This window comes from Scylla paramamosain, chromosome 19 (assembly GCF_035594125.1).
Source record: "Scylla paramamosain isolate STU-SP2022 chromosome 19, ASM3559412v1, whole genome shotgun sequence".
Classification (NCBI taxonomy): domain Eukaryota; kingdom Metazoa; phylum Arthropoda; class Malacostraca; order Decapoda; family Portunidae; genus Scylla; species Scylla paramamosain.
In genome coordinates this window covers 20,712,361-20,738,641 of record NC_087169.1, presented here as the reverse complement: position 1 = coordinate 20,738,641, position 26,281 = coordinate 20,712,361, and the positions used below count along the sequence as shown (strand labels likewise).

General features: G+C 41.8%; 2 protein-coding genes across 7 annotated transcripts in view; one reads left to right on the top strand and one right to left on the bottom strand.

Annotated features, from left to right (window-relative positions):
• Positions 1 to 16,486, top strand: part of LOC135109867 (solute carrier family 41 member 1-like) — a 39,092-nt gene extending 22,606 nt beyond the window's left edge. For 3 of the 5 annotated variants that reach the window (XM_064021653.1, XM_064021650.1, XM_064021654.1), the window contains exons 3-10: positions 8,244 to 8,450; positions 8,859 to 9,038; positions 9,542 to 9,686; positions 9,977 to 10,123; positions 11,005 to 11,152; positions 11,744 to 11,952; positions 12,838 to 12,986; positions 13,507 to 16,486. In XM_064021653.1, the coding sequence (XP_063877723.1) occupies positions 8,244 to 8,450; positions 8,859 to 9,038; positions 9,542 to 9,686; positions 9,977 to 10,123; positions 11,005 to 11,152; positions 11,744 to 11,952; positions 12,838 to 12,986; positions 13,507 to 13,692 (1,371 nt within the window). In that variant the 3' untranslated portion in view covers positions 13,693 to 16,486. Of the gene's footprint in view, positions 1 to 3,060; positions 3,708 to 8,243; positions 8,451 to 8,858; positions 9,039 to 9,541; positions 9,687 to 9,976; positions 10,124 to 11,004; positions 11,153 to 11,743; positions 11,953 to 12,837; positions 12,987 to 13,506 lie in introns of those variants that run through there. The other 2 variants (XM_064021652.1, XM_064021651.1) reach the window with 2 other exon arrangements.
• A 1,752-nt stretch (positions 16,487 to 18,238) lies between these two features.
• On the bottom strand, positions 18,239 to 25,753 carry LOC135110074 (uncharacterized). 2 transcript variants are annotated; one of them, XM_064022041.1, is made up of 4 exons: positions 25,614 to 25,753; positions 24,871 to 24,998; positions 24,009 to 24,129; positions 18,239 to 19,250 (listed from the first exon to the last, which is right to left on the bottom strand). In XM_064022041.1, the coding sequence occupies exons 2-4, from the start codon at positions 24,986 to 24,988 to the stop codon at positions 19,085 to 19,087; spliced, it is 405 nt and encodes a 134-aa protein (XP_063878111.1). In that variant the 5' UTR covers positions 24,989 to 24,998; positions 25,614 to 25,753; the 3' UTR covers positions 18,239 to 19,084. The 2 variants fall into 2 exon arrangements, with proteins under 2 accessions (XP_063878111.1, XP_063878110.1); XM_064022040.1 differs by having other exon boundaries at positions 18,243 to 19,253; positions 25,614 to 25,752.
• Between the last annotated feature and the right edge of the window lie 528 nt (positions 25,754 to 26,281).

The following is a 26,281-nucleotide window of genomic DNA, read 5'->3' as shown; positions in this document are numbered from 1 at the left end:
TTTGGAGAGGCTGCCTATGTGTGTGTGTGTGTGTGTGATAGGAACATAACTGTGAATAAAAATCTTGAAATTGAAGCATATCTGAAGTACAGTTTAAGAAGGGAATTAAATTAAATGTAACAAAAAAGACAAAAATGCAAAAGAACAAAAGAGGTTGAAGCTGAAAATGACTTGCTATTTTATTTATAGATTCTGAATCATCCCTTTTTTTTCATACTTTGTCTCATTTTTCATCATCATATCATTTGCTCTCATTTTTGTTCTTTTTTTTGTTTGTTTGTTTGTTTGTTTGTTTGCTTCTCCTCATCATGTCCTCATCATCCCTTATCTTTATCCTTCTCTCTTTTTATTCTATCTTCCTTTCTTCATCATCATCATCATCATCATCATCATCATCATCATCATCATCATCATCATCATCATCATCATCATCAACATCATTTTCTATCTTCCTTTCTTCATCATGTCCTCATTATCATTTATCACATCCTTTTTATCTTGTCTTCACCACCACCACCACCACCACCACCACCACCACCACCACTGGCCTTGACAAAACAGCACCATTCACCATTTCATCCTACACCTCAAGAGCATCATGTTATTCTCTCCCTCCCTCTTCCTCTCCCTCCCCCTCTCCCTCTCCCTCTCCCTCTCCCTCTCCCTCTCCCTCTCTTCCCAGTAATCCCTCCCTCTTCCTCCCCACATACTCACCTCTCTCCCTTCCTTATTTTCTCTCTCCTTCAGACTTTTTCTCCTTATCTCTTCCTCCTCCTTCCCTTTCTCCCATTTCCCCTCAGCACTTCTCCCTTCTCTCTCTCTCTCTCTCTCTCTCTCTCTCTCTCTCTCTCTCTCTCTCTCTCTCTCTCTCTCTCTCTCTCTCTCTCTCTCTCTCTCTCTCTCTCTCTCTCTCTCTCTCTCTCTCTCTCTCTCTCTCTCTCTCTCTCTCTCTCTTTCTTGTGTTTATCTCTATCCACTCTCCCTCACAAGGCCTCTCTCTCTCTTTCTCTCTCTCTTCCCCCCTCTCTCCCTCTCTCTCCCTCTTCCCCATCAGACAAGCCTCTTCCACTATATCACTCAGTCTGTGTTGTGTTCCTCTCCTCTCTCCTCTCCACCTGGTTGCACTCACCCTCCTCCTCCTCCTCCTCCTCCTCCTCCTCCTCTCTCCCTTGGCTTTCCTTTCTCTCCCTTTCTTCCTTTTCTTCCCTTTTGTCTTTTCTTTTTTACTGTTTTTGTTTTCTCTCTCTCTCTCTCTCTCTCTCTCTCTCTCTCTCTCTCTCTCTCTCTCTCTCTCTCTCTCTCTCTCTCTCTCTCTCTCTCTCTCTCTCTCTCTCTCTCTCTCTCTCTCTCTCTCTCTATATATATATATATATATATATATATATATATATATATATATATATATATATATATATATATATATATATATATATATATATATATATATATATATATATATATATATATAACCTTCCTTGTTTTGCTCTTGCTTTTATTTATTCCTTTATTTACAACTAACTCAACCTTGTCATTCCACTCATCCACCTCTCATCCAGCTTGTCCCTCCTCCTCCTCCTCCTCCTCCTCCTCCTCCTCCTCCTCCTCCTCCTCCTCCTCCTCCTCCTCCTCCTCCTGCTTTCTCTCCAACACACACACACGCACACACACACACACATCCTCCTCTTTTGGGGGTGTTGCATCTGGTTCACTCAACACACCTTTGAAGAATATCAAATGTACTTTCTATCAACACCTCTCACTCACACAGACATACATACACACAGACAGACATTAAAGGTGTGTATGCATGTGTGTGTGTGTGTGTGTGTGTTTGTGTGTGTGTGTTTGTGTGTGTGTGTAATTCATCTGTAGTCCTTTGCCTCATGACTACCTGCTTTATTCCCCTGGTGGGTACTGAGGTCGTGTAGTGCAGTGTACGGGTGACCTGGGCATCTGTCACACCTGTCACACCTTTCACTCGCCACAATGCCTTATTTAAAGAGGATGTGTTTGGTTGTCAGGTGAAAATCTTTGGTAGGTTCATTGGGTGTGTTTGAGTGTCTGTGTGTGTGTGTGTGTGTGTGTGTGTGTGTGTGTGTGTGTGTGTGTGTGTGTGTGTAGTTGTAGTATAAAGAGTTTGAACTGTATTGATGTGGTTGTATTTATGTATATATTTATTCTTTTTTCTTTTTGTTTTGTTTTTTCATATATTTCTTTGATTGTTTCTGTATCTATACTAAATTTTATTTTTTATTTCATTTTTTTACTTGTCTTCTTTCTTTCTTTTTTCTTTCTTTCTTTCTCTGGTTAATGTACACTCCTTGCCTCTGCCATCTCCTCAAGTCTATTCTAGATGCCTATATTTCTATGGTTTGTGTGCATGTGTGTGTGTGTGTGTGTGCACTCATTCACCTCTCCCGGATACTCAATACCTGTTACCCATCCAGTCTAATCGGGTGCAAACATGCTCATGAACTAGTATGAGGTGGATCCAAGAGCAAGTAGGAGAAAAGTCTGACCCTGCACAAAAAAGGAAAAAAAAAAAGATGAAGACAGGAGAGGAGAGTCAAAAAAGTAGTGAGGGACTTTACCTGTGGAAGGGGAGGAGCAGTGTTATGGTCTTGCAACAGATCCTGATCAATTGCACTCTTGAGCCCCAACCTGCTGAAGGATATGCCTTGTTAGGAGGTTAACAGCTGCTTGTACGATACTCTACAAGTAAAGTGCAATGGCTCTGGTACTCATGTAGACTCCTGTAGGGTAAACTTTGATATATATATCCTCTCCTCTCCTATTCTTGTATTCCCCCCTTCTTCTCCTTCTCCCTCTTTCTTGGTGTGTAGTTATTTTGTGGTTTTTGTATTAACTGTAAATGCTCATTAGTTCGATGCCTCGTTTCGCTGTGTGGCAAAAGAAGGCGAGTGAATCACGAATAATCCTCCAGTTAGTGGGCAAGAAAGATAATTACCCAATGTGGGTTTACTGGTGGCAAAAAAATGGTGCATTGGCAACTCGTGCAGGACCTTGGGTGTTAGAGAGGGAGACTTGAAAATGGTAGGAGGCTGTGGGGGAAGAGCAGTTGTGGTCAGTGCAGAGCCAGTGTGCAGGTGTGCTGGTGTGAGCCTCAGCCCGCATAACACCAGGTGCTCAGAGACTCACGTTCCTCCCAAGCAGCAACTCAAGCAACACCTCCAGCCAGTGCTGTCATCTACATCAGCCTGCACTCCCTCCATCCATCAGGCCACAGCTCACAGCTCAAAGACAGAATTTATGGAATTAATCTTTGCCACACCAGCTGCTTCAGTGACATACAGAGGCAGAAAGTTTGGCTGTGGCTGTGAACTAAGGGGACGCAGCCCTGTGCACAGCCCTCACCCCAGCCTGCTGACTTAGCGATTGCCCCACGCAGACAAGTGCTTGGTGCTTCAGAACACTACTTGTTACCTTTACCCCCATCAAGAGCCCCCACAGCCCTCCTCCAGCAAGTCAGGATGGTAGTGGAGACAAAAGAAGAGTGTCCTGAGGACAGGATGGAGGCCGGGGAGGAGAGTGAGCCCATGGTGGCTGAGGAGAGCACACCTGAGGTGGCCCCCGTGACCATGAAGGAGAAGGAGCTCATGAAGGAGAAGGAACTGAAGGAGCTGGAGGTCATTGTGGAGGACCCCAGCAGCCCCACCCCATCCATCAAAACCAAAGTTAGAATTAAGGTACTTGTTGCTGTACCTCTGTTGTTGTTCTCCCTCACATCCCATGGCCTGGTGCCCCTTGACACAGTGAATACTTCCCACTCAGAGCTCATTCATGGAAACCTTATGAAAACACAAGCAGTTCCTTTTCATTGAATGAAAAAGACCAGTGCTTTGTCAACACCATATTTAATGTTTTGAAGTACATAGTATCAAGGGAGTAGTGAATCACAATCTTTTATCTGTGGCAGTGAATCTGTGGTCAGTGTGGTGGCTGCAGTAATTGTATCATGTTGAAAGGCTCCATACATGCTTGCACGCGTTGGCCTCGTCCACCTAACAGTGGCTGGCCAGGCTGCACCGTGCATGGGAGCCACTCTACGCAGGCCTGCCGAGACCTCTCGAGGGCCTTGTGCACCACTTTATTCCAAGTTTTCTTGGAATGGTTCTGCCTCAGAAAATTCTGCCATCACTGTTCACATCAACTCCCACCCTCCATCTGTTCACCACCCATGAGCCCAGGTCTGTTGTTTGGTGATGCACCACACACCATCCTGTCATCCTCACAGCTGTCCACTTAAGCTGCAGACACTGTCCTCCTTCACTTCCCAGGTTTCACAAGCATACAACATTACAATTCTCACTCTGGCCCCTGAGTTCTAAGAGAGAGGGTTCTTATATGTAATTTAAGTCAGTAGTTCCCTAAACTTTCTCCATCCACTTCTAATTCATTCCACCACACCAACACTTGCACCACATCCTGTACAAATCATATTTCCCAAATAAGAACATTCCTGTAAACATTCAAAGGACTCATCAGTGAGGGCAGTCCCTTCACATTTCCCTCCTCTCCTGCTTGTTACATACTGAAACACTCCAGCCAACAGTCTATAACTTAACCACTACCTCATATAGTAATATAGGCTCAGCAATCTTGGCACTGTGAGACACATAGAGGGAGAAGGAGAGAGAGAGAGAGAGAGAGAGAGAGAGAGAGAGAGAGAGAGAGAGAGAGAGAGAGAGAGAGAGAGAGAGAGAGAGAGAGAGAGAGGAATGATAGGCATCATCACATTGTCAAAACTTACATTGAGGAAACAGTTAAATATGCAGTTTGAGCACAAGTGACATTTACCTCCCAATCACTGCCACCACTACTAGTGTGCATTCCTCACCTACCACCACCACCACCACCACCACCACCACCACCACCACCACCACCATCACTGCCACGCCTATCCTGTAGTCCTGTTGCTTCAAGGCGGGTGGCTGCACTGACTCAAGGCCTACCATTGCAAAGTGAGGCAGGCAGGGGCAGGTAAATGTGGTAGAGACATGTGCCCTTTCCTGGCCTGGCCCAGCGCATCACCTCCCCACCTGACATTAGCCTTGCAGGTGTCACGGCCAGGGTCAAGCCTCACTGAAACAGGGAGTGACGGGAAGGGAAGGAAGGAAGGGTTTTGGTGCTGGTGGTGGTGGTGCAATGCTTGAGGCTGGATGACAGAGGAATAGTTGAGGTGTGACTGAAGGAATGTTTCAAGTAACTCAGATGTTCAGGTTTGTATTTTAAGGACCATTATCATTCCTCCTCCTTTTCTTCATCTTCCCTGTCCTCCTCCCCCTCCTCCTCCTCCACAGGATCAAAAATAGTCATTACTCCACCTTAATGAAAAACAAGACTGCATTACAGTTTTTATTGCCAAACTGGTTATATTAGTGGTGCAAGTTGGATACAGATGATTATTATTAGACAGAACAGCCACATATGTATCCCTACACACACACACACACACACACATACAGGCAGTTCTTACAAATATCACAAAACTTACAACCTGTATTCATGATTCATAGGATGCCATAGTAGGGCACAGAGTAACAGTACTATTTCTTATGCAAGGTGTTACATGCTGGTGGTCATTTCCTTGGGGACAGGGAGGAGGTGCGGCAAGACAGCAAATGTGGTGTCTGCCTGGGAACACTTGCTTCAGACCCAGATTAATTAGATGCATGGTGGCTAGGTATTTCTTCATCTCTATCTGGGAACACTTGCTTCAGACTTCGAGTAATGAGATGGGTGGTGGCTCTTTCTTCATCTCTGCCTGGTGACACTTGCTTCAGACTAATAACAGTTACATATGTGGTGGCTAAGTATTACTTCATCAGTGAGTTTAAAAGAGGCAGAGGAATGTGCCTCAGTCCATATGGGGGTCTTCAGTGGGATGATCTGCCATAGGAATTGGACAGTGAGTAGACGGTTTAGTTTGAAGCCTTGTGTGTTGTTATCCAGTGTTCTCTGCTTTGCTATAAGAAGTGGACAGTGTGTAGATGTTTTGAAGCCTTGTGTGTTGTTATCTAGTGTTCTGTGCTTTAAGTTCTTTTCTTAATGATACAGATTACATTATTTTTTTTAAGGTACAGTCTTCCAGCATTTAAAGAATTTATTGATAGGAACTTCAATGTATTTTTTTCCTGAAACTTACCAGTGGAACACTGAGTGTCTAGTATGATGCTGGAAATACTTTGCCACACCATACATGGAAATATAAGACTTCTATAGATAGACTTACAGATATACATAGTACTCATATGGAAGTAGCTTGTCACACTAAGAGGCATACAGAGATGCTATGAATTAGTGAACAGACATAGCTAGATGGCATTGAGGCAGGTTCACTGCCAGGGCCACTGAGACACACCCTGACTGGACACACACACACACACACACACACACACACACACACACACACACACACACACACACACACACACACACACACACACACAAATATTTCTCATATTTTTCTGAAATAATTTGCCACACCATACATAAGACTTTTATAGATAGATATACAGACATACTTAGCTTTAAAGATAAATATCACAAATTAAAAGAAGGGACATTACAAGTTTGACTGTAAAAATACAATTAGGTAAGAACACACACACACACACACACACACACTGCAGCCTGGGAGTTAGAACAGAGGTTCAGGGCAGCAGGGGTTTTGATGTTGTTATTGCTCACTGTGTCACCCACTTGAAGTATAATTGGCAAGGTCCTGAGTGGATGATGCCGTGCATTTCCTGGCAGTAAAAGTGGGTGTCCAAGTGTTGCCAGGTCCTCGCCTCTGAGACAGCCCTCCACCACCACCATCACTGACACCTGCTATGTCTGGTATTTGAAGTGGTGTTGCAATAGTAACTGCTGCTGGTGGTGGTGATGGTGGTGGTAGTAGTAGTAGTAGTAGTAGTAGTAGTAGTAGTAGTGTTAATGTACCAGGTTATATATTGAATGATAGGTATTTCTTTCAGTGTTTTCTTGTTTATTTTTTCTTATTTTTTGGGTGTCAGGATAAGGGATCAGATTTTTGTGTTGTTCATTGCCAGGGTTTATGGTGACAGGTACTCATATAAGCTTTTCGTTATGTGAGATTGTTTATTCTGGTTTCATTTGTGTGTTATGAGGAGACAGAAAAATGGCACCCTCTTTTGTCTATTGAATATCATGGTTTAGTGAGTGATGGGTATTTTTTTCAGTCTTTTATATGGACATCTTCACTCTGGTTTCCTTGAAGTGTTGTGGTCGGAAGCAGAGTTAACTTGCATTCACCACCACCATGTTTTGCGTCTTCCCTCAGTCTGAAGTCTCATGGTCTCTTAGGAATCTATCAGGTTTCCCTCAGTTTGAAGCCTTGTGGTCTTTCAGGAATCTATCGTTTCCCTCAGTCTAATCCCTTGTGGTCATTTAGTAATCTGTCAGCCATCACATGTTGCTACAAGATGGCCAGCAGATCAAGGGACTTAGGGCAGAGGCAGAGCACAGTGGAAGTGAATGCAGTAGGTTACTCCAATTCTGACCACAATTGTGTATCTTTACTGCACACGTGAGGCAGCTTCCCCGAACCACTCATCATGCACCACCACCACCACCACTACTCCATGACTCATATTTAAGACATTTCCATTCAGATCATTCCTTCATTCATGCTTATAATTCTTGGCAACTTGTTATCCATAAAAGATGACCACTTGAATGCCTACTGTCAGCCATTTGTTGTTGCTCCGCCTTCCAAGACTTGTTATTGCGTCCTCACACACTCCTGTCATTATTTACTGTTCTCTGCACTGACGCATCTTGAAGTTTGATGAATTGTCGGACTTGCTTCCTCATCTCGATAGCGAAGTCTGTATTGTTAATCTGTTTTCATGATGATGCGATTATGGAACTTTTCTAGGGCACAAACATCAATTTAGTTTCTCATCTATACCTACTTTTCTACATTATTTTCTTATGGTGTGAAGTGGCATAAGGGAAGAGGAAGTCTTGAAAACTCTCACACTGCTATTAAGTCAGTTTTCTGCATATACATAGTTTTTTACATTTTATATATCCTATACAATGTGAAATGAATATGTAGTTTTATATTATACATTTTGCACATCTTCCTGTACAATGTGAAATGACATCTGAAGAGGCAGAGGTATTAGTTAAGTAATACAACAAAATAAGTGAGAAAGGTAACATATTGTAACACAGGAACAATTTGTGCATTTCAGGGTCGTATTGAGGAAGGCGATGGACTATTTGAGGAGCGTTCCACCTCCTCTGCCTCGGATGATGACCAGGGCGCCTCCCTCATACAGGCGGCCAACCTGCAGGTGGACACAGAGACCAGCCTGGCCATCTTAATGCAGGTCATGCTGCCCTTCCTGGTGGCTGGCCTAGGCATGGTTGGCGCAGGACTGGTGCTCGACTTGGTGCAGGTGTGTATGTGTGTGTGTGTGTGTGTGTGTGTGTGTGTGTGCGTGCATTAGTAGGATTTTCTTAGTTAAATGTAGTGTTTGATTCACGCTTGTGTTGCCCTGTCTACATAATCTACTTTTATATTCCTTGTGCATGCCACCTTTCTATCTTATTCACTCCAAGTGTCTTTACCTCTCATTTGGAAGTGTGTGTGTGTGTGTGTGTGTGTGTGTGTAATAGTAACTCATTTCTATATTTAAGTCATTGATTTTGGTCATGACAACACAATGGGTTGTTTTCATATATATTTTGTTGCCCTTGGCCAATTCTCCCTTACATAATAAAAAAAAAGAATAGCACCATTTACACACACACTTAAACTATTCCTACTCAACCTGACCTGAACAACTTTGCTGTCCCTCCCACAGCACTGGGCAGTCTTCCGGGATGTTAGTGAACTATTTATTATGGTGCCGGCGCTTCTGGGTCTCAAGGGTAACCTGGAGATGACCCTCGCCTCGCGCCTCTCCACACATGCTAACCTGGGCCACCTTGACAAGAAGGAGAACTGCCTCTCCATGATTATTGGCAACATGGCGCTGATCCAGGTGGGTTGATGAGCAGGTGTGCTGGGAGAAAACCAGTAAGGTGTTTTGTCTTGGCATTAGGAGAGAACATAGGAAAGTACAAGGTTTAGCAAGGAGGTGCTTCGTCTTGGCATTGAGATTTAGGTGAGTGATAAGCTAATAAGTATATTGATGAAGAGTTTTCCTGGCAGTGGTGATGTTGGGAAAGAATTTTTAAGTGTTTATTATTGATGTATTTTATCATGACATTAGGAATTAGACAGAGAGTAAGTCTAGAAAAGTATCAATGAACAAACTCTTTGGTAGTGGAGGAAAATATTTGAGTATTTACTGTAATTAGCAAAGAAAATCAAAGCCACCAATTCATTTATCCGTCAACAATTGCAGTACATTTTAATTTATGTTATTATAACTTTCTTACTATTACTATCTATTATTTCATTAAGTTTTGGGATGCTTAGAGTTGTTTGTATTGTGGTTTAGTGGTGCTTTGAGCCACTGTTAATACAGCCTTGTCCTGACAGTGCCAAGCCATAGTGGTGGGCTTCCTGGCATCTGTCGCAGCAGTGGTCATGGGATGGATTCCTGAGGGCCACTTTGATCTGCTGCATGCACTACTACTGTGTGCCGCTGCCCTCGTAACTGCCTCCCTTGCTTCCCTTATCCTCAGTAAGTAGCAATAATAGGTAGAGGTAGTTGTAGAAGTAGTAATTCCTATCTCCTATCTCCTATCTATTCCATTGCATCCTAAACCTTATGATTCCTGCTTCATACCTTATTCTTCAACTCACACTTCATTGTTCATATTTTTTATCTCATATATCCTCAACTCACAACTCTTACAACATAAGTTAGAATAAGAAGACATATACTACATAAAATTCTAACATACCTAATATTTTTCCTCCCATATAAACAATCAAGCATCCACTCACCCACCTCTCTCCTGCACACAACAGGTCTCATCATGGTGGGGGTGATTCTCCTCTCCCGTAAGTGCAGCATCAATCCAGACAACGTGGCCACGCCTATCGCCGCCTCGCTGGGAGATCTCACCACTCTGGGACTCTTGGCCTGGATTGCCTCAGTCCTGTACAGTGCCAAGGGTGAGTGTTGCAGAGTGCTCTTACCTTGTTAAATTTAGAGGGTTGCTGGGTGAGTCTTGTATCATTTGCTCAGTGTTGTGGTGTGTGAAGAGAAACACATATGGGCTCAGTTCTTTAGTCATTTGGTAATGCTCCTAACCAAAAGTCTTACCAACTGGTATCACCCACGCCTTGATCTGATTTCACAGTTGTTGTTTTCGTTGTTTTGGAAATCCCCAACCTTGTGACTATCATAACAGAGTGAAAGAAGTAGTAATAGTAAAGTTTATTGTATTCTGTGTAAATACTGCTTTATTATATTTTCTTTGCTGTGATGTTTATGATGCATGATGTCTTAGGGTAATATATTCAGCTGGTCTATTACTTTGTATGTGTGTGTGTGTGTGTGTGTACACTGTGTAGTTATATTTATCTCATTGCAGTATGCAGGACCTTGGCTACATTTGTATGGTCCTTGTCTGCATACCTGTGTGTGTGTGTGTATGTTGATGGTCATATATGGACATCACTCCCTTATTCTAAACATAGCTGGCAGTCTTTTTTGTATGTGGTGTGTGGGGGTGATAAAAATTGTTGCTCAATTTCTTTATTCTAGCCATGAGGTGCCAAGATTTACATATTTGATATACATGAGAGATCAAGTATTTTAGACATGTTTGGTATGAATTTTCATGGGTGCAAATTTGAGTGTGTGTGTGAGTGGAAAGAAATATTGAGTGTGGAAATGAATGAATTGATAACATGAGAGGAACACACAAGTCATTTCATGTAGCATTAATTGTGTAACTGAGAGAGAATAACCTTGATGAATGTAGACATAAACAGAAGAAAGTCAAAGGTGTAAGATGTGTGAAGAAGGTTTATGGTTCCCTTTGCCTCAGGTACTGATGTGTGGCTGTCTCCCCTGGTGGTGGTGGGGTACCTACTGTCACTGCCTCTGTGGATATGGCTTGCCTCACGCAACAAACACACCAAGGAGGTCCTGTACTCTGGCTGGACCCCCGTCATCTCAGCCATGATGATCTCAAGGTTAGTCACTCTGGCCTTTGTCTTTTTTGTGCCGTCTCCGTCAAGTTTACTGTTATCGACCTTGTTCGTCTTAATGTTATTGCTGTGTTTTTGTTGTTGCTATTTATGTTATTGTTTTGCCTACACAGTGTAGATATGGAAAACTTGTTGTATTTAGAATATGACAACGCACACTCCAGAAAGTTTACTAAACTAATCTTCTCTTAGACACATGATTCACACTTCATAACCCCAGTGCCACTAACTTTATCTTCTCTTAGACACATGATCCACACTTCATAACCCAGCTAACTTGACCTTCCCTTCTCCACTATGCCAGAACAAATCCCAACTGACCTAGCCTAACATTCCCTTCCTTTACCACACCAGAATAAATGCCACTTACTTAACCTGATCAGCATAAAATTCCCTTGCTTCCCTTCTTTACCACACCAAATGAAATCCCACTAACCTAACCTGAACTAGCCTAACATTCCCTTACTTCCTCTTACCACAGCAGAACAAATCCCACTCACCCAACACCAGAAGTAATCCCACAAACCTAACCTAACCTGACCATCCTAATGTTGCCTTGCTCCCCTCACATCACAGCATGGGCGGGCTTATCCTCGACTACACAGTGTCCAGCTACAAGGGCATTGCAGTGTTCCAGCCAGTGATCAATGGGGTGGGAGGGAACCTGGTGGCCGTGCAAGCTTCCCGCATCTCAACTGCACTCCATGCTGTGGCCCCATTAGGGAAGCTGCCCAAGTTCTCATCTGAGCTTTGCATAAACCCGTGCTCAGCATTTTGTGCCAGAGGTGAGAATGTGAGGCGCTAAGTTGTTTTTTCATGTTATCTCCCAGCCAACCTGTGCAGGACATGAGGTGGTGGTGTAAAATGCCTCCTGTTATGTGTGCACCTTATTTTAATCAGGAACAAGGGCCATTCTCTCCCTTTCTCTTTCTCTCTCTTTCTATCACACACACTCACATTATTGATTGTCCTCCTACATGTTGCTGGGTATCACGTACCTAGTGAAGTCTTCTGCATGACAAACAAAGGGATTTTCTTATGATGAATACTAAACAGATACTTTTTTCTCCAACTTTCAAGGCTGTTTATGTAATCTTGGCAATTCTTCAGTGTGTTGGCATTATTATTGGCTGTTGACTGGCATAAAAAGAGGAGTGAGTTTGCACATTCTGAGCTAAAAGAGGCATGGAGTAACAACAGGTCTGGTGTTTTCTTGCTACTCTTGTGATATAATTAGTGATGTTGAGAGACTGAGAATATTTGAGTATAGCAGAGAGACTCAAGAAAGTGAAGCAGAAACATGAGATTGAGAAAGATTAGGTACCTGATATTGTAAGTGTAACTAGCAGTCATTATACCATTATATTCATTCTGTTCTATTTATTGTATGTGCTGTGCCTAAGCTCCTGGGGTGTAGTAGGGTTGTCCATGAAAATGTCCCTTCTCACCTGGGGCTGACAGGACTTAGAGTGTGAGTGATGTATGTATGAGTGCGTGGTGCTTTTTCTGGGCCACCACCATGTAGGATTGCCAGCCTTGTATATAGGTAGATTTACTGTATGCTTTCAAGTTGTGCATCTAATTAAACTAGACTTGAATTATTATTTTTTCTCTCTTGGCTCATCTTGGCTTCACTCATCTGACTTGTGTTTATCTCTCCCTCACCTCAGTGGGCCACCCTCGCACTGCCCGGGTATTGCTGCTGCTGGTGGTTCCTGGACACCTGGTCTTCATGTACACCATCTCCTACCTGAAAGCTGGGCACACCTCCCTCACGCCCATCTTTGTCGTCACTTACCTGTTGGCTGCCTTCCTGCAGGTGAGGCCAAGATGCTGTTATGGGGTCATGGGAGGGAGGAGGAAGTAGATATTGATGTTGTGGTTTTGTAAGTTTTGGGATGGTAGAGAAAATATACTGAAATGTAGTTTTTATAATCTAGTTTTCTGTAGTAATGGTCTTCATCCAGTCTTAGTAGGGAAAGTATGTCAGTGTACACATGTGGTAATATTTTGCATTTTTAACTGGGATAGATGGGAAGTATTTGAAGCATTTTGTTTTGTGTAATTTCATGTAGTCTTAGTTATTTTTATAGTTCTTTTAGTTCCTACATTCTTTTAGTGTAGTTGTAGATATTTTAACTGTTAAGTACTTAGTTTGAACATGTAGTTCATTGAGTCTGTAGGGACACATCACTTCACCAGGCAGCTGGCAGGACATGTAAATCAGACATCACCCTCACACTAGATGCCTCAGAGATGAGGAAAGCACACAGGGGCATAGACACCACCCTTGAGTCCAGGACTGGCTGTTACCCTCGATACCCTTGTCTGACCTGCAGGTGGCCATCCTCCTCTATGTGTCACATGTCATGGTGCACTGGATGTGGAAGACGTCCATTGATCCAGACAACTCGGCCATTCCTTACCTTACTGCCCTAGGGGACCTGCTGGGCACTGGGCTGCTTGCGATGGCATTCCACTTCCTCTACATTGTTGGGGACGGAGACTCTGACCTTGGAGACTAACACACTCGCCCATGGCGGGAATATTCCTCAGAGGCCTGGCTGGACCTGTGCCTGCGCCTGCTGTCAACTAACCTTACAGTCAATACGCTGGGTGTCCGCAGCGCCTCGCTCCGCCGCGCTGAGTCTTTAAGGTGCTTGTGTTGTGGCTGCAAGTGGATGTTTGGGTGAACTTGACTGTAACGAGGGATTGTTGAGTGTGTAAGTGTGTCTCAAAGATTCTCAGAAGCTCTTCCCACGCCTGTCTAACAATAATGTGTGTGTATGTTTTTGTATGCGTGTACGTACCGTTGCCGGAGTTGTTAAGTTATTCTCTGCGACTTAGATGATGCTGTGTTCTTGTTGACATCTGTTGGTAGTGGCTGTGTAGTGATGACAGGCAAGGAAGTGTGCTTCCCTGTGTACTTGTGGCACACCCTCCCTCCAGGACGCTGTGTGGCGTCATGCAGATGGCGAGGTGGTGCTGAGTCACACAGTCAGGGAGAGAGCAAGGCAAGGTGAAGATTGTGACATTTCCTGTCAGTGTTACAGGACTGTCTGTTCTCAAGGATGTCCACTTGTATTATAACTGTTGTTGTGATTAGAAGCACACCAGGGAAAGAACTGGCAGGTGCTCTGTGGCTATGTAGTCTTAAGAACATGTACAGTGGGAGTATTTTTTAACTGGCTCCTTTATTTGTAAAGTTGCCCATGCAGGAGCATCTGTTGAAGTGAACAGTGGCATGTGTGTGCATAATCTGTGATATGGAATAAGATAGCTTGGAGAGGAAGGATCACACGAGCCATGCCAGGCGGTCCTCAAGCGGCAGCAACAGACCTGCCCCGCTTGGCTGCCAGCCAGATGGTGGAGCGACCGACAATGTCAACTTGATGTAGAGTACAAGTATATTTAAAGCATATTTATAATAAAAAATGTGCTAATCAGTGGCATACAAATATTACTGTGCAGTACTTTGTTACTTCCTGTTGTGACTGGTGTAAGCATAATATACACTACTGTATTATGCCAGAGATGTTGCTATGCACCAGAACTTCCTATTTTTGTACGAGAACACCAAGTCCAAAGAAACGGATGTCATGCCAAACCAAGTCGTATTCAAGATATTTACCCTTAGTCAGCAGGATTCTTGCCATCCTCATGGGGTAACCAGCAGGGTGATTGTCACCTGCTGCAGGAGTCCCATGCCTACAGTGTGTGTGTGTGTGTAAGAGAGAGAGAGAGAGAGAGAGAGAGAGAGAGAGAGAGAGAGAGAGAGAGAGAGAGAGAGAGAGAGAGAGAGAGATTGGGCATGTGTGTGTGTGCATTGAGACAGGTGGCCATGGGAGAGATTAGTTCCCCCTGTGAGGCACAAAAACACTTCCTGTACACAAATTCTGTACCAAGGAATGATGTGTTGGCTGCAGGACGTCTCATGTTACAAGCACACAACTCTCCCAGCCTCAGGGAATGTTGTGTGGTGTGGCAATGTACCAGATCTTTACAAGGCAAGATGTCACCGTTCAACATTATTTCATATATGTATGAAGTTATTCTGGATGTGTAGAAATGTGCAGTTCCTGTAAACTGTTCTGTGGGCAGAAGACCACATAAAGCCTGCTGAATACTGTCATCAAGTGGGAGGTGTTGTGTCCCACATAGAGGTGGCACCACCCAGTGACAGCTTGTGTGTGTGTCTGGTGTGAGGTGAGAGTGTTCAGCATTACCGTACTGACAGGAGGTGGAAGTGTGACTTGTGGAGCAGAGATCAAATGCAGAAATACGAGGTCAAGTCAGAGACCTTCATCAGGTACATCAAGGCTTGCAGAGCTCAATAAAGTTCAATAACCTGAATTGTTTGTTTGTCACTCTTCTTAACACATCAAGGCTACTGGTTGATGGGTTGTAGGATTGTGTCAAGAAGCAGAGACTCATTGTATAAGAGCTGAGTCAAACAAACTTACTGTGAGAAAGTTGTCTGCATTGTGTGTATGATGCAGGATTGTGTCAAGAACTGGAAACCCATTGTGAAGAAGTTGAGGTGTTTGCATTGTGTGTGTGGGCTTGGCTGGATAGGGAGGTGAGGTGGCTGTAGTGTAGACCACCTCATAGTAGAGGAAGTATGTGTGTAACATGTAGCCTTCTTACTGTTGCTTTAAGTACTCTCCTTAGTTGAGTTTCCTATTGAATTATTTAAACCCTTAGTGTTATCCTGGTGTCTCGTGTGAAAAACTATCTTGGGTAAAGTTACTGTTTGTGTTGTGGGGACAGGACTGGTGTTGTGTTGCAGAGTTATGTTGTTGTTGCAGAGTTCTATATGTGTTGTTATTCAAGGGAAATATTAGTTTGTTTTGTGAATTTGCGTATGCCTTATATAAATTGTTATTTTTTATTTAACAAGAAATTGAGTTGTGGAAGGAAGTAATGGATGTGTAAATAGATAGTATATATATCTTCCCGTTCAATATAAAGGCTTCCAGTACTTTTTTCCTGTCAATTGGTAATGCAGAGTGTTGTGTTGTAATGCACGCAAGGTGAAGCAAGGTGACGCCTCAGGAACACAGAGGCAGCGAAGGATGTAGGCAAGAATATCAGCAAAACAGAAACATTTGCCAAGTGCCTTAGTGACCGACTCCTTGACCCCAATATTCCCCACCTTCCCCTTTCACCACCACCACCACCACCACCACAACCTCTCCCCCACCCAGAACTGACACACCTTCCTCATCCTCGTTGCTGTTGAAGTTGTATAGTGAAGAATGAATGAATAATGTACAGAACTCTTAAAAATAAAAAGAAATACTGCCTTGTTATTGCCCATGAGTGTTTTGTCATTGCCCTTTGTGCTGTGAATGAAATGAAAAATATTGCACCCTGTTGTACTGTTTTAGTCTACCTACTATAAACATAATCATATTAGTGCAACACAGACACTTGTTCACTTGGGTGCTTGAAACCTTTCTGGCTTTCTGGCTGCTCCTGTTGGGGGTCATGACAGCAGATCACCTCTCTACCTTGCTGTCTTCTGCATTTGTCACACTCATCACCACCTTGCCTTCCTCCATTGCATCCAGAAACCTCCTTTTGGCTGCTTTTGTTGAGGGTCATGACAGCAGATTCCCTCTCTACTTTGCTGTTTTCTGTATTTGTTACACCCATCACCATTTGCCACACCCATCACCAGCCTGCTGTTCTTGAGTGCATCGGGAAACCTCACTTAACATACTGCTCAAAATCTGTAAAATTCAGTTTAACTATATCTCATAAGTTCACTAATTTGTTATCATTCCATCTATCATCATTTGTACCCTTAGAGTTGAATGCTATAGTGTGTTCCTGCTTGTAAACTTTTTAACTCTGTGTGTTGTTCTGTTACCTTTTGTACTCCTGAATATACTGAATCATCTTCCTACTCATTAACATTTCCACGCTGTCTGTCATTCTACTGTCTCTCATTCTATCTACCACCCCATGACTCATGAGCAGAATAGTGTACCCTGGTGTTGCTTATAAACCCTTCAGTCTCCTGTCTTGTCATTCTGTTGATCCCCCTTTGTACTTATGAAGTAAATTAATGTACATACCTTATTCTTGCTAAGTCCTTCTGCTCCATCATCACTCCCTCAGGATAGAAATAAGTCATCTTTTTCTCTTCTCTTACGCAAACCTATCCTTGAATGTCTGTCCTTCATTCCTTTCTCATAAGATCTCCTCAAAAAAGTCACTGTCCTTCACTCTAGGATGAAAATGTGAGCTTTCTTTTTTTTTTTTTTATTGTTTGGAATTTCTTTTACTTCTGTGGTTTTTCCCCACATTTTTTTTATTTATTTATTTTTATTTTTTCTTACTTACAGTCCTCTTATTGTTCTCCATCTTACTGTCTACCCTAGGATAAAAATATGCACTTTCTTTTTTGTTCAGAATTTTTTTTCTAATTGTGAATAATTCATCTTTTTATTTATTTATTTACTTTTTTTTATTTAGAGCTATCTTAAAACTTACAGACCTCCACTTACTTAGGACAGAAGTATGTGTACTTTTCCTCATCCCTTCCCTTTTTTTTCTCACTCAGACAATCCTCCTTTGACATAAAATATTTCTCCTTTCTCTCACCTCAATATCACTAGAATACACCAAGTTTTCTCACTCAAAACCATCCCTGTAATCAAGTATTCCCTAATTTGAGATGCAACATGAATCTTCCTACACACAGAAAATAAATATTCTAAGAGTATTTGATCTATCTTCCCCTGCCAGAGTCCTGCTGTGTTTGTGGTGCTGTGACCTGTGGGGAAGTACCTGTCTGCTTACCTGTTCCACTCCCTCAGGTAAATGCTTGTATTCCTGTTTATCATTCCCTCCTTGTATTTACTAATAGATAAGTAGATGAATACAGTCGCTAAGGGGTGGGGGAGCGGATTTGGTCTGGTGTAATTTGCGTTAGATTTTTAATTAAAGCAATAGCAGAAAATATAATATGGTTTCAAGCTAAGACGTAAATGGTAAATGTTTCCAGAATAGCTACAACATTGAAGTAGAAGGTAAGAAATAGTTCATGAAGTACTGATCAGTTAATATGTACATATGTATTATTATATTGACCACGACTTTATTACACTATTGACGGTGGTGGTGTTTATCATTACTACTACTACTACTACTACTACTACTGTTACACATTAAGGGTCATTAGAGAAACACGTATTTATATATTTGATTGGTTTGCTTGGTCGTGTTTTTTTAATTATTTATTTATTTTTTTTTATAAGAGTATCTACACTACATACACTCCATCATAAAGCCTCAATCTGGTCCCCTCACCTTGCCTCCTTCCCATTTCTCTCCCCTTTCTCCATTTAATTTTCCCTTCATTATGTTCTTTATTCCCTCTTACACGTTTCCACCCATCTCTCTCTCTCTCTCTCTCTCTCTCTCTCTCTCTCTCTCTCTCTCTCTCTCTCTCTCTCTCTCTCTCTCTCTCTCTCTCTCTCTCGTTGCCCTTGAATTCCTCCTCCTTGTCTTCGTTCATCTTCTTTTTTCTTTTTTTCTTACTTTCTTTTTTTTCATCCATACTGTGTTGTCTTTCTTCCTATTGTCCTTTCTTTTTTGAATTTCTTGTCCCTTCTGTTCTTCCTTATCTTCATCCTTCCGTCCATACATTTTTCTTCCTTCTTTTTTTTTCGTACAGTTTCTTCAATTACTTCTTTCCATCCATCTATCCATTCTTTCGTTCTTTCTTGATCATTTCTTCTATCCATCCTCTCCTTATTTCTTCGTATTATACCTTCCATTTTTCCTCTCGTTCTTTCTTCGTGTCATTCCTTCCATTTCTTCTCTTTTCATCCATCCATCCATTTTCTTATTCTTTCCTCGTATCATTCCATCCACCCACCCATCCGTGTCGTTGTGTTCCGCGGCTCACCCCATGAAGCGAATGTTGGCATCGAGTGAGGCTGGGCGGGTGTGCGTGTTGCAGAGTCTTACTAGAGCCCCGGTGTTGCGTCCTTGCCTCACCTCGTGAAGCGCCACTAGCAGCGCCAACATCTCCCGCCTGCTTGGCCTACACACTTGATACTCGCTCATACTGCTACATACATGGGCAGATTCACACACACGCAACAGACACGTATACATTCACACGTACATAGGGAGAAAGAGGGGAAAATTAGGTTATTGGTAATTATTTCGTGTTTTTTGTGGATAATTTTTATGATATATACATGTTATGTGTTTATATATGTTTACACAGGATAAATGCGTATACATACATCCATACAAACAGGAGAAGGGGAAAAAATGAGTTATTAGTTATTTCGCGTTTTTATGTAGAATTTCTGCTGAAACGTTCACCTACGTACGTACATACTCATTAATATATTTATATATCAGTTTCTATTAGTTTACCTATCGATCTACTCTTTAGAAATTGTTTATATTCTCTCTCTCTCTCTCTCTCTCTCTCTCTCTCTCTCTCTCTCTCTCTCTCTCTCTCTCTCTCTCTCTCTCTCTCGTCCAGTTTCTTAATGCATATTAATTACTTCCTTTCTTTTTTATTCCTTTACTTTCTTCTCTTCTTCATTTTCTATCCATATTACTACTTTTACCATTATTTATCATTTAATTTCTTCTTTTCCGTTTTTCCATTTTACAACCTACTGTTGTCACTGCCACTGTGGCAGCGACAACAGTAGGTCAGCGGGCGGCTCGGTAAAAATAACTCAAGGACGAATTAATTGTGCAATCGTCCCAACCTGTTACGATTACCCACTGCCCGTCCGTCCATCCGTCCCCTGGCCGACTCCCACAGCCTCCCCCAGCCTCTCTTGTCACACCGCCGACCCCACTCAACCTCTTCCCTGTACTCCCCACCGCTCCTAAGTGTCTTTTGTTAGATAATTCATTGGTTGGTTGGTTAGGTTAGGTGTTTGGTGAGCTTGTTTGTTTGTTAGTTTATTACATTCGTTAATTGGATAGGCAGGTTGAACTCTCCATAAACACGCCGCCAGACAGTAAATAAATAGCAAATAAATAAATGAACTGAGTCTGGTTTCCCTGGTAAATAATTAAGATGAAATTAAGATAAAAAAAAGACTGCTTCCTGGAACCACACGGGGACGAGAAGCGATTAAACAGGTTAGTGAAGAGGAGCGCTAGAAGGCAAGTACGGGAGATTACCTGTTGGCATAGGCTACACTGGATTGCGTACTGCTTCAGACAATGGTGGCGGTGGTTCTCATAATGCTAACGCCTATCCCTTTTCAGTGCATTATAAAGTTGACCTGCTGTAAATTCAGTAACAATGGTAGTACTTTTAATAGCAGGCTGATAATTTTACCACCTCCCCATTTCTCTCTATTACAATACAGCAAGACGGTACAAGATCCGAATATGTATAGAAGAAAAGGGTAAAGTCGAACCTGTAGCATTAATGGTAGTACTCTTGATGAACCACGTCTGTTCCCCGTCACAACAACAACAACAACAACAACATGATAAAAATAGATGTTACATAAAACTGAGCCGTAAGAAGAGACGCAGTAATGGTAGCACTCTTGCCTATTACTACACAAGGCTTCCAAACGTCATCAAATTGTCCATTAGGAAGTTATAATAGAGCAAATAAGATAAAATTGTGTTGGACGAATAGGTAGATGTTATTAAACCTCTTGGTAAGGAAAAGTGCAAGTCAAGATTGTGTTAGACGAATAGGTAGATATTGTTGAACCTATTGATAAAGAAAAGTGTAAGTCAAAATTGTGTTAGACGAATAGGTAGATATTGTTGAACCTATTGATAAAGAAAAGTGTAAGTCAAAATTGTGTTAGACGAATAGGTTGATATTGTTGAACCTATTGATAAAGAAAAGTGTAAGTCAAAATTGTGTTGGACGAATAGGTAGATATTGTTGAACCTATTGATAAAGAAAAGTGTAAATCAAGATTGTGTTGGACGAATAGGTTGATATTGTTGAACCTATTGATAAAGAAAAGTGTAAGTCAAAATTGTGTTGGACGAATAGGTAGATATTATTAAGGAAATGTGGAAGACAAAATTATAGGTAGACATTACTGAACCTCTTAACAACGAAACACACCATTCCTTATCAGATCCAACCCTTTAAATACTCAATAAAATCAACACGGAAAACATCAATAACCCAAGCACCACCTCGTTCCCCGTCGCAGCACAACAAAAGGGATGAAAAGAGACGAGTTCCAGTACAAAATCAAGCAGAAGAAGACTAGTGACGCAAATTAGCAAAAAGAAAAGTTTCCCCGCCGCGCCACAGATCCGGTAGCGAGGTAGGAAGTGGCCGGACTTACTCACTCCCTCCAGAAATGTTGCTTTTGACGTCATTTCTCGTAAAAATTGTGGCACGCCGAGTTTTGACACCACGCGCTGACACAAGGTGGAGGAGGGAAGGGACGGGGGTGAGGGGGGTGAGGGAGGTAGAGGGGGGGGAAGGGTTAAGGTCGCTTGATTCCCACCAGTCCATTGACGTCAAACTATTATTTCATTGTTACTTTATTTTTTTTTATGTTTTTGTCTCTCTCTCTCTCTCTCTCTCTCTCTCTCTCTCTCTCTCTCTCTCTCTCTCTCTCTCTCTCTCTCTCTCTCTCTCTCTCTCTCTCTCTCTCTCTCTCTCTCTCTCTCTCTCTCTCTCTCTCTCTCTTCATTTTACCATCTTTTTTTTTTCATGACTAGTATTTGTTTTTACTGATGTACAGTACGTATGGTCAGTAATCTATTTAACAGTATGTGTGTGCACTAAAAACCTAGACACCATAACAATTTAAGTCTGCCATTAAAACCAGCCATTTTCTTTCACACTCTCACTACGTCATCTCTTATCCTTCCCATTTTTTTTTCCATCGAGCAGAGAAGGGCGAACTATTCTATATATAACTTGCCTCAGACTGGTGCGTCTATTAATACCAGTACTTGTTTTTGTTCGTTTTTTCTTTCATTATCGGCCTTTTCTATTGTTATGAGAGAGGGTAGAGTTTGTTCGTGCGTCATGAATGTAGGGATTGGCTAAATTTATTATATTTTGTACGAAACTGAATGGACAGGCGATGATTACTGTATTATGTTACGAGTATGATATTATCTTTTTTTTTTTTTATCTCTTTCTCTTTTTTTTTATGCACATTCACCCACATTCATAACTCTCTCTCTCTCTCTCTCTCTCTCTCTCTCTCTCTCTCTCTCTCTCTCTCTCTCTCTCTCTCTCTCTCTCTCTTCAGATACATCAAATAAGTATAAATTAAGTAAATATACACACACCACAATTAAATAAGAAAATAAATAATAACGAAGGATTGAAATTCGCATCAATCTCCAATGAATAAAAAAAATAGATGAATGGAAAAGTTAATGGACTACGATAATAAATAAATAATACGTAAGTGGACGCTGCAATTAATGAAGAAATAAGATGCGCAGTGATAATACACTGGGGTAATGGAAAAGAAAACGTAATTCTCAGGGAGTGGGAAGCACCAACTTATGTAGAGAACATAATGAAGAGAACACGACGGGGAAGGAGAGAAGACCCTGCGTGGTGTAGAGAAGGTGATTACTGCAGAGAGAGAGAGAGAGAGAGAGAGAGAGAGAGAGAGAGAGAGAGAGAGAGAGGCTGATTATGAAAACGACAAAGATTAACAAAAGCGATAGGGAAAAAAAATGAACAAGTGATTTACAAAAAAAAGTGCTTGCCTTATGAAGACGAAAATTAACAAAAACGAAAGGAAGAAATATTTGAACAAGACGAAAATAATGAAAACGACGAAGATTAACTGGTGATAGAAAAAAAAAATAGGTAACGATAAAACTAATAACATTTGAACATGACATTAAAAAAAGACAAAAAAAAAAAAAAAAAAGGAAACAAAAGCAAAAGATGAAAATAAAAACGACAAAAAAAGCGCCCGTTCACGTTAACTTGGCGGACACTCGTGGTTTACAGTAAGAAGGCCAATTAGTGAGCGTCTCCTTTAATGCTTATAATTGGTGAGCTATTAAGATGAAGATAATTGATCGGTGCACGCTTGGGGGAGGAAAGTAATGTGATTGATGAGCGCTGGAGGGAAAAAAAAGACACTTAATTGCTGAATGTATAAAGGAAAGAACGTCATTGTAGAAATACTTAAATATAAAAAGATGAGTGAAAGAAAATATTTGGTTAGTGAGTGAAGTAAAAATATATAAAAACAAGATGGAAGCAGCAACTGATATACATTTGAAGTAAGAAAGTGCGTAAGTTATGAGAGTGTAACAAAAGAATCCCTCAGGTTTTGAGAGAGAAAAGGATTTGACTGATGAGCGTTTGGAATAAAAAGAATGAGAAATAAATAAAGTAAAATAAAATGAATAAATAAACAGTAAGTGGACATTTCGAATCGTAAAAACATGTAACTGATGAACATTTAACATAAAAAGGCCTATGAGTTTTAGGAAGAAAAGTATTTGATTGCTGATTGGTTGAGGCGAAAACAGACAAATAGAATAAAGCAAATTAGATTAAACAAATAAGCAGTAAGTGAACATTTCAAATAATAAAACACGTAACTGGTGAACATTCAACACAAAAAGACCAATGAATTTGAGAAAGAAAACTATTTGACTGGTGAACGAAGTAAAAAACAAATGAAAATAACACAAATTCATAAACACTTAAAGTAATTAGAACACGTAACTAATAAACAACTCAATATAAAAATAAAACACTATTTTTTAACAGTCATACCCTAACAAGAGTAAGACCACCAGTGATTCGCCTCAAGTGAACGCAAACAGACACTAACTAACACTATTAGAATGAGTCAGGTAAGGAACCCACCTGGAAGCAGTCCGGAACCTCCTCCCTGCTCTCTTAGCGGGCGTGAGGGCGGCGAGGGGCAGGCTGGGGTCCTCAGGGGCATCTTGCATCAGAAGGGATAGGGGCACCATAAGACGGGGACCTGAGAGAGGGAGGGAAGATGCGTGAAGGAATGGGAGATAGGAAAGAGAGAGGGAGGTGGGCAGGAATCACGGATGTAAGGAAGGTGGGAGAGATAGGAAGGTGGGTAGGAAGGGTGGAGGTAAGGAGATAGGGAGAGAGGTAAGAAGGAAGGGAGGAGAGGAAGGTAGGGTGGGAAGGAGAGTGGGTGGGAGGGAGGGTGTTTGGGAGACAGTTAGGGAGGGAGGGAGGGAGAGAAATTAAGAGAGATTAGTTAATTGTGTGTAATTTGTGAGGGAGTGATTGGCTGGAAATAGTTGAGAGAGAGAGAGAGAGAGAGAGAGAGAGAGAGAGAGAGAGAGAGAGAGAGAGAGAGAGAGAGAGAGAGAGAGAGAGAGAGAGAGAGAGAGAGAGAGAGAATGAATGTACAGCTTAGTCTATCAAATGTTCCACTGTATTCACTCACTCACTCATCTGTTATTCTCGTCAATATTTCACCCACCTTCCTATTTATTCACTGGCTTAACTCGCTCACTCATTCACCTTTCCAAGCGGTCACTTTTCTTATGTTAAATTATCTGTTCACTGACTGCCCGAAAGACTGACTGACTACCTTACTCTTACTATTATCATTATCTTACTCTCACTCGTCCTCTCACTCTCTTACTCATCCATTCACTCGTTCATTTATTTTCATACCCATTCATTGGTTTACTGACTGACTAACTGATTAACTAGTTCACTCACTCATTCGCTCACTCACCTTCTTCATCGGGAGTTCCAAAGGTGTCGAATCTTGAAGGGACTGTCTCGACGCCCTCCACCATCACCACCACCAGCGCCATCATCATCAACAGTAGACAGGTCATCCACCCTCTCATTGCTGCGCCACTGTGAGGAGGAGGAGGAGGAGGAGGAGAAGGAGGAGAAGGAAGAGGAGGAGGAAGAGGAGGAGGAGGAGGAGGAGGTGGGTAAAAAAAAAAAAAAGTAAGAATGCGAGGAAAAAGGATAAGGAGGAGGAGGAGGAGGAAGACGGAGAAGTTTAAAGAGTGGAAAAAAAGAGAAAAAGAAGAAAGACAAAACAAGTGAGTGGAAAATAAGGAAATGAAATGGAACACAAGGGGAGGAGGAGGAGGAGGAGGAGAAGGAAAATGAGGTGGGGAAAGAGAAGGAGGGGAAGCATAAAGGAATTAAAAGAATGAAAAAAAAAGACGAAAAAGCGAAGGAATAGAAGGAAGACGAAGCAGAGGAGGAGGAAACAGAACAAAGGAAATAATAAAAGGAACAATAACAGGAAAAGGATAAAGAAAACGAAAAAGAACGAACAAAAAAAAAAATAACTACCAAAAACACGTCAATTATCACAAACACTTCAAATTTATTCACATAAAAACCACATCATGAAAAAAACCACTATTATACCAATAACTCTACAAAAGATTACAACATTAATTAAACAACCTATCTATTAAACCTCTATTTACATTTCACTTTCACCTCACTTACCTCTAGCCTGTGTTTATGAGCGGCGGCTGCTGAGGAGACAGTGAAAATGGAAGAGCCAGAGCCGCAGAGTAGCTTTTATATACGTTAGCGAGTCGAGTTGCCAGACACCGCCAGACTCAAAGACCTTGTAACTAAGGCTTTTGACGTTGCTGTATCACGTTATGACTCTTTATATGTGTAGGAGAGAGAGAGAGAGAGAGAGAGAGAGAGAGAGAGAGAGAGAGAGAGAGAGAGAGAGAGAGAGAGAGAGAGAGAGAGAGAGAGAGAGAGAGAGAGAGAGAGAGAGAGGAATATTAAACTTGTATTTCAAATCTGGCCGTTTTCATGTTGTGTCTTATTGTCCTTATATTCTTTTTTATTTATTTATTTTTTTAGCCTTGTACGATTCAACTCTCTCTCTCTCTCTCTCTCTCTCTCTCTCTCTCTCTCTCTCTCTCTCTCATCTCTCTCTCTCTCTCTCTCTCCTCTCTCTCTCTCTTCCTTCCATTATCCACCCTCTTCTTCCTCCTTACCTTCCTTCCCATATTTCTTCCTCCATCTCTCTCCTTCTAATTTCTCCTGTCATCCTCAACGCCCACACGCACTCTCTCTCTCTCTCTCTCTCTCTCCTCCTTCTCTCTCTCCTCTCTCTCTCTCTCTCTCTCTCTCTCTCTCTCTCTCTCTCATCT

Bases quoted from the DNA above. Each gene is read 5' to 3' on its own strand.
- LOC135110074 (XM_064022040.1), bottom strand. From the start codon at position 24,988: ATGAGAGGGTGGATGACCTGTCTACTGTTGATGATGATGGCGCTGGTG. The intron at 24,130-24,870 runs GTGAGTGAGCGA...TCCCTCTCTCAG, and splicing joins TGGAACTCCCGATGAAGAAG to GTCCCCGTCTTATGGTGCCC. The intron at 19,254-24,008 runs GTGGGTTCCTTA...CCATGTATGTAG, and splicing joins AGGTTCCGGACTGCTTCCAG to CAGTATGAGCGAGTATCAAG.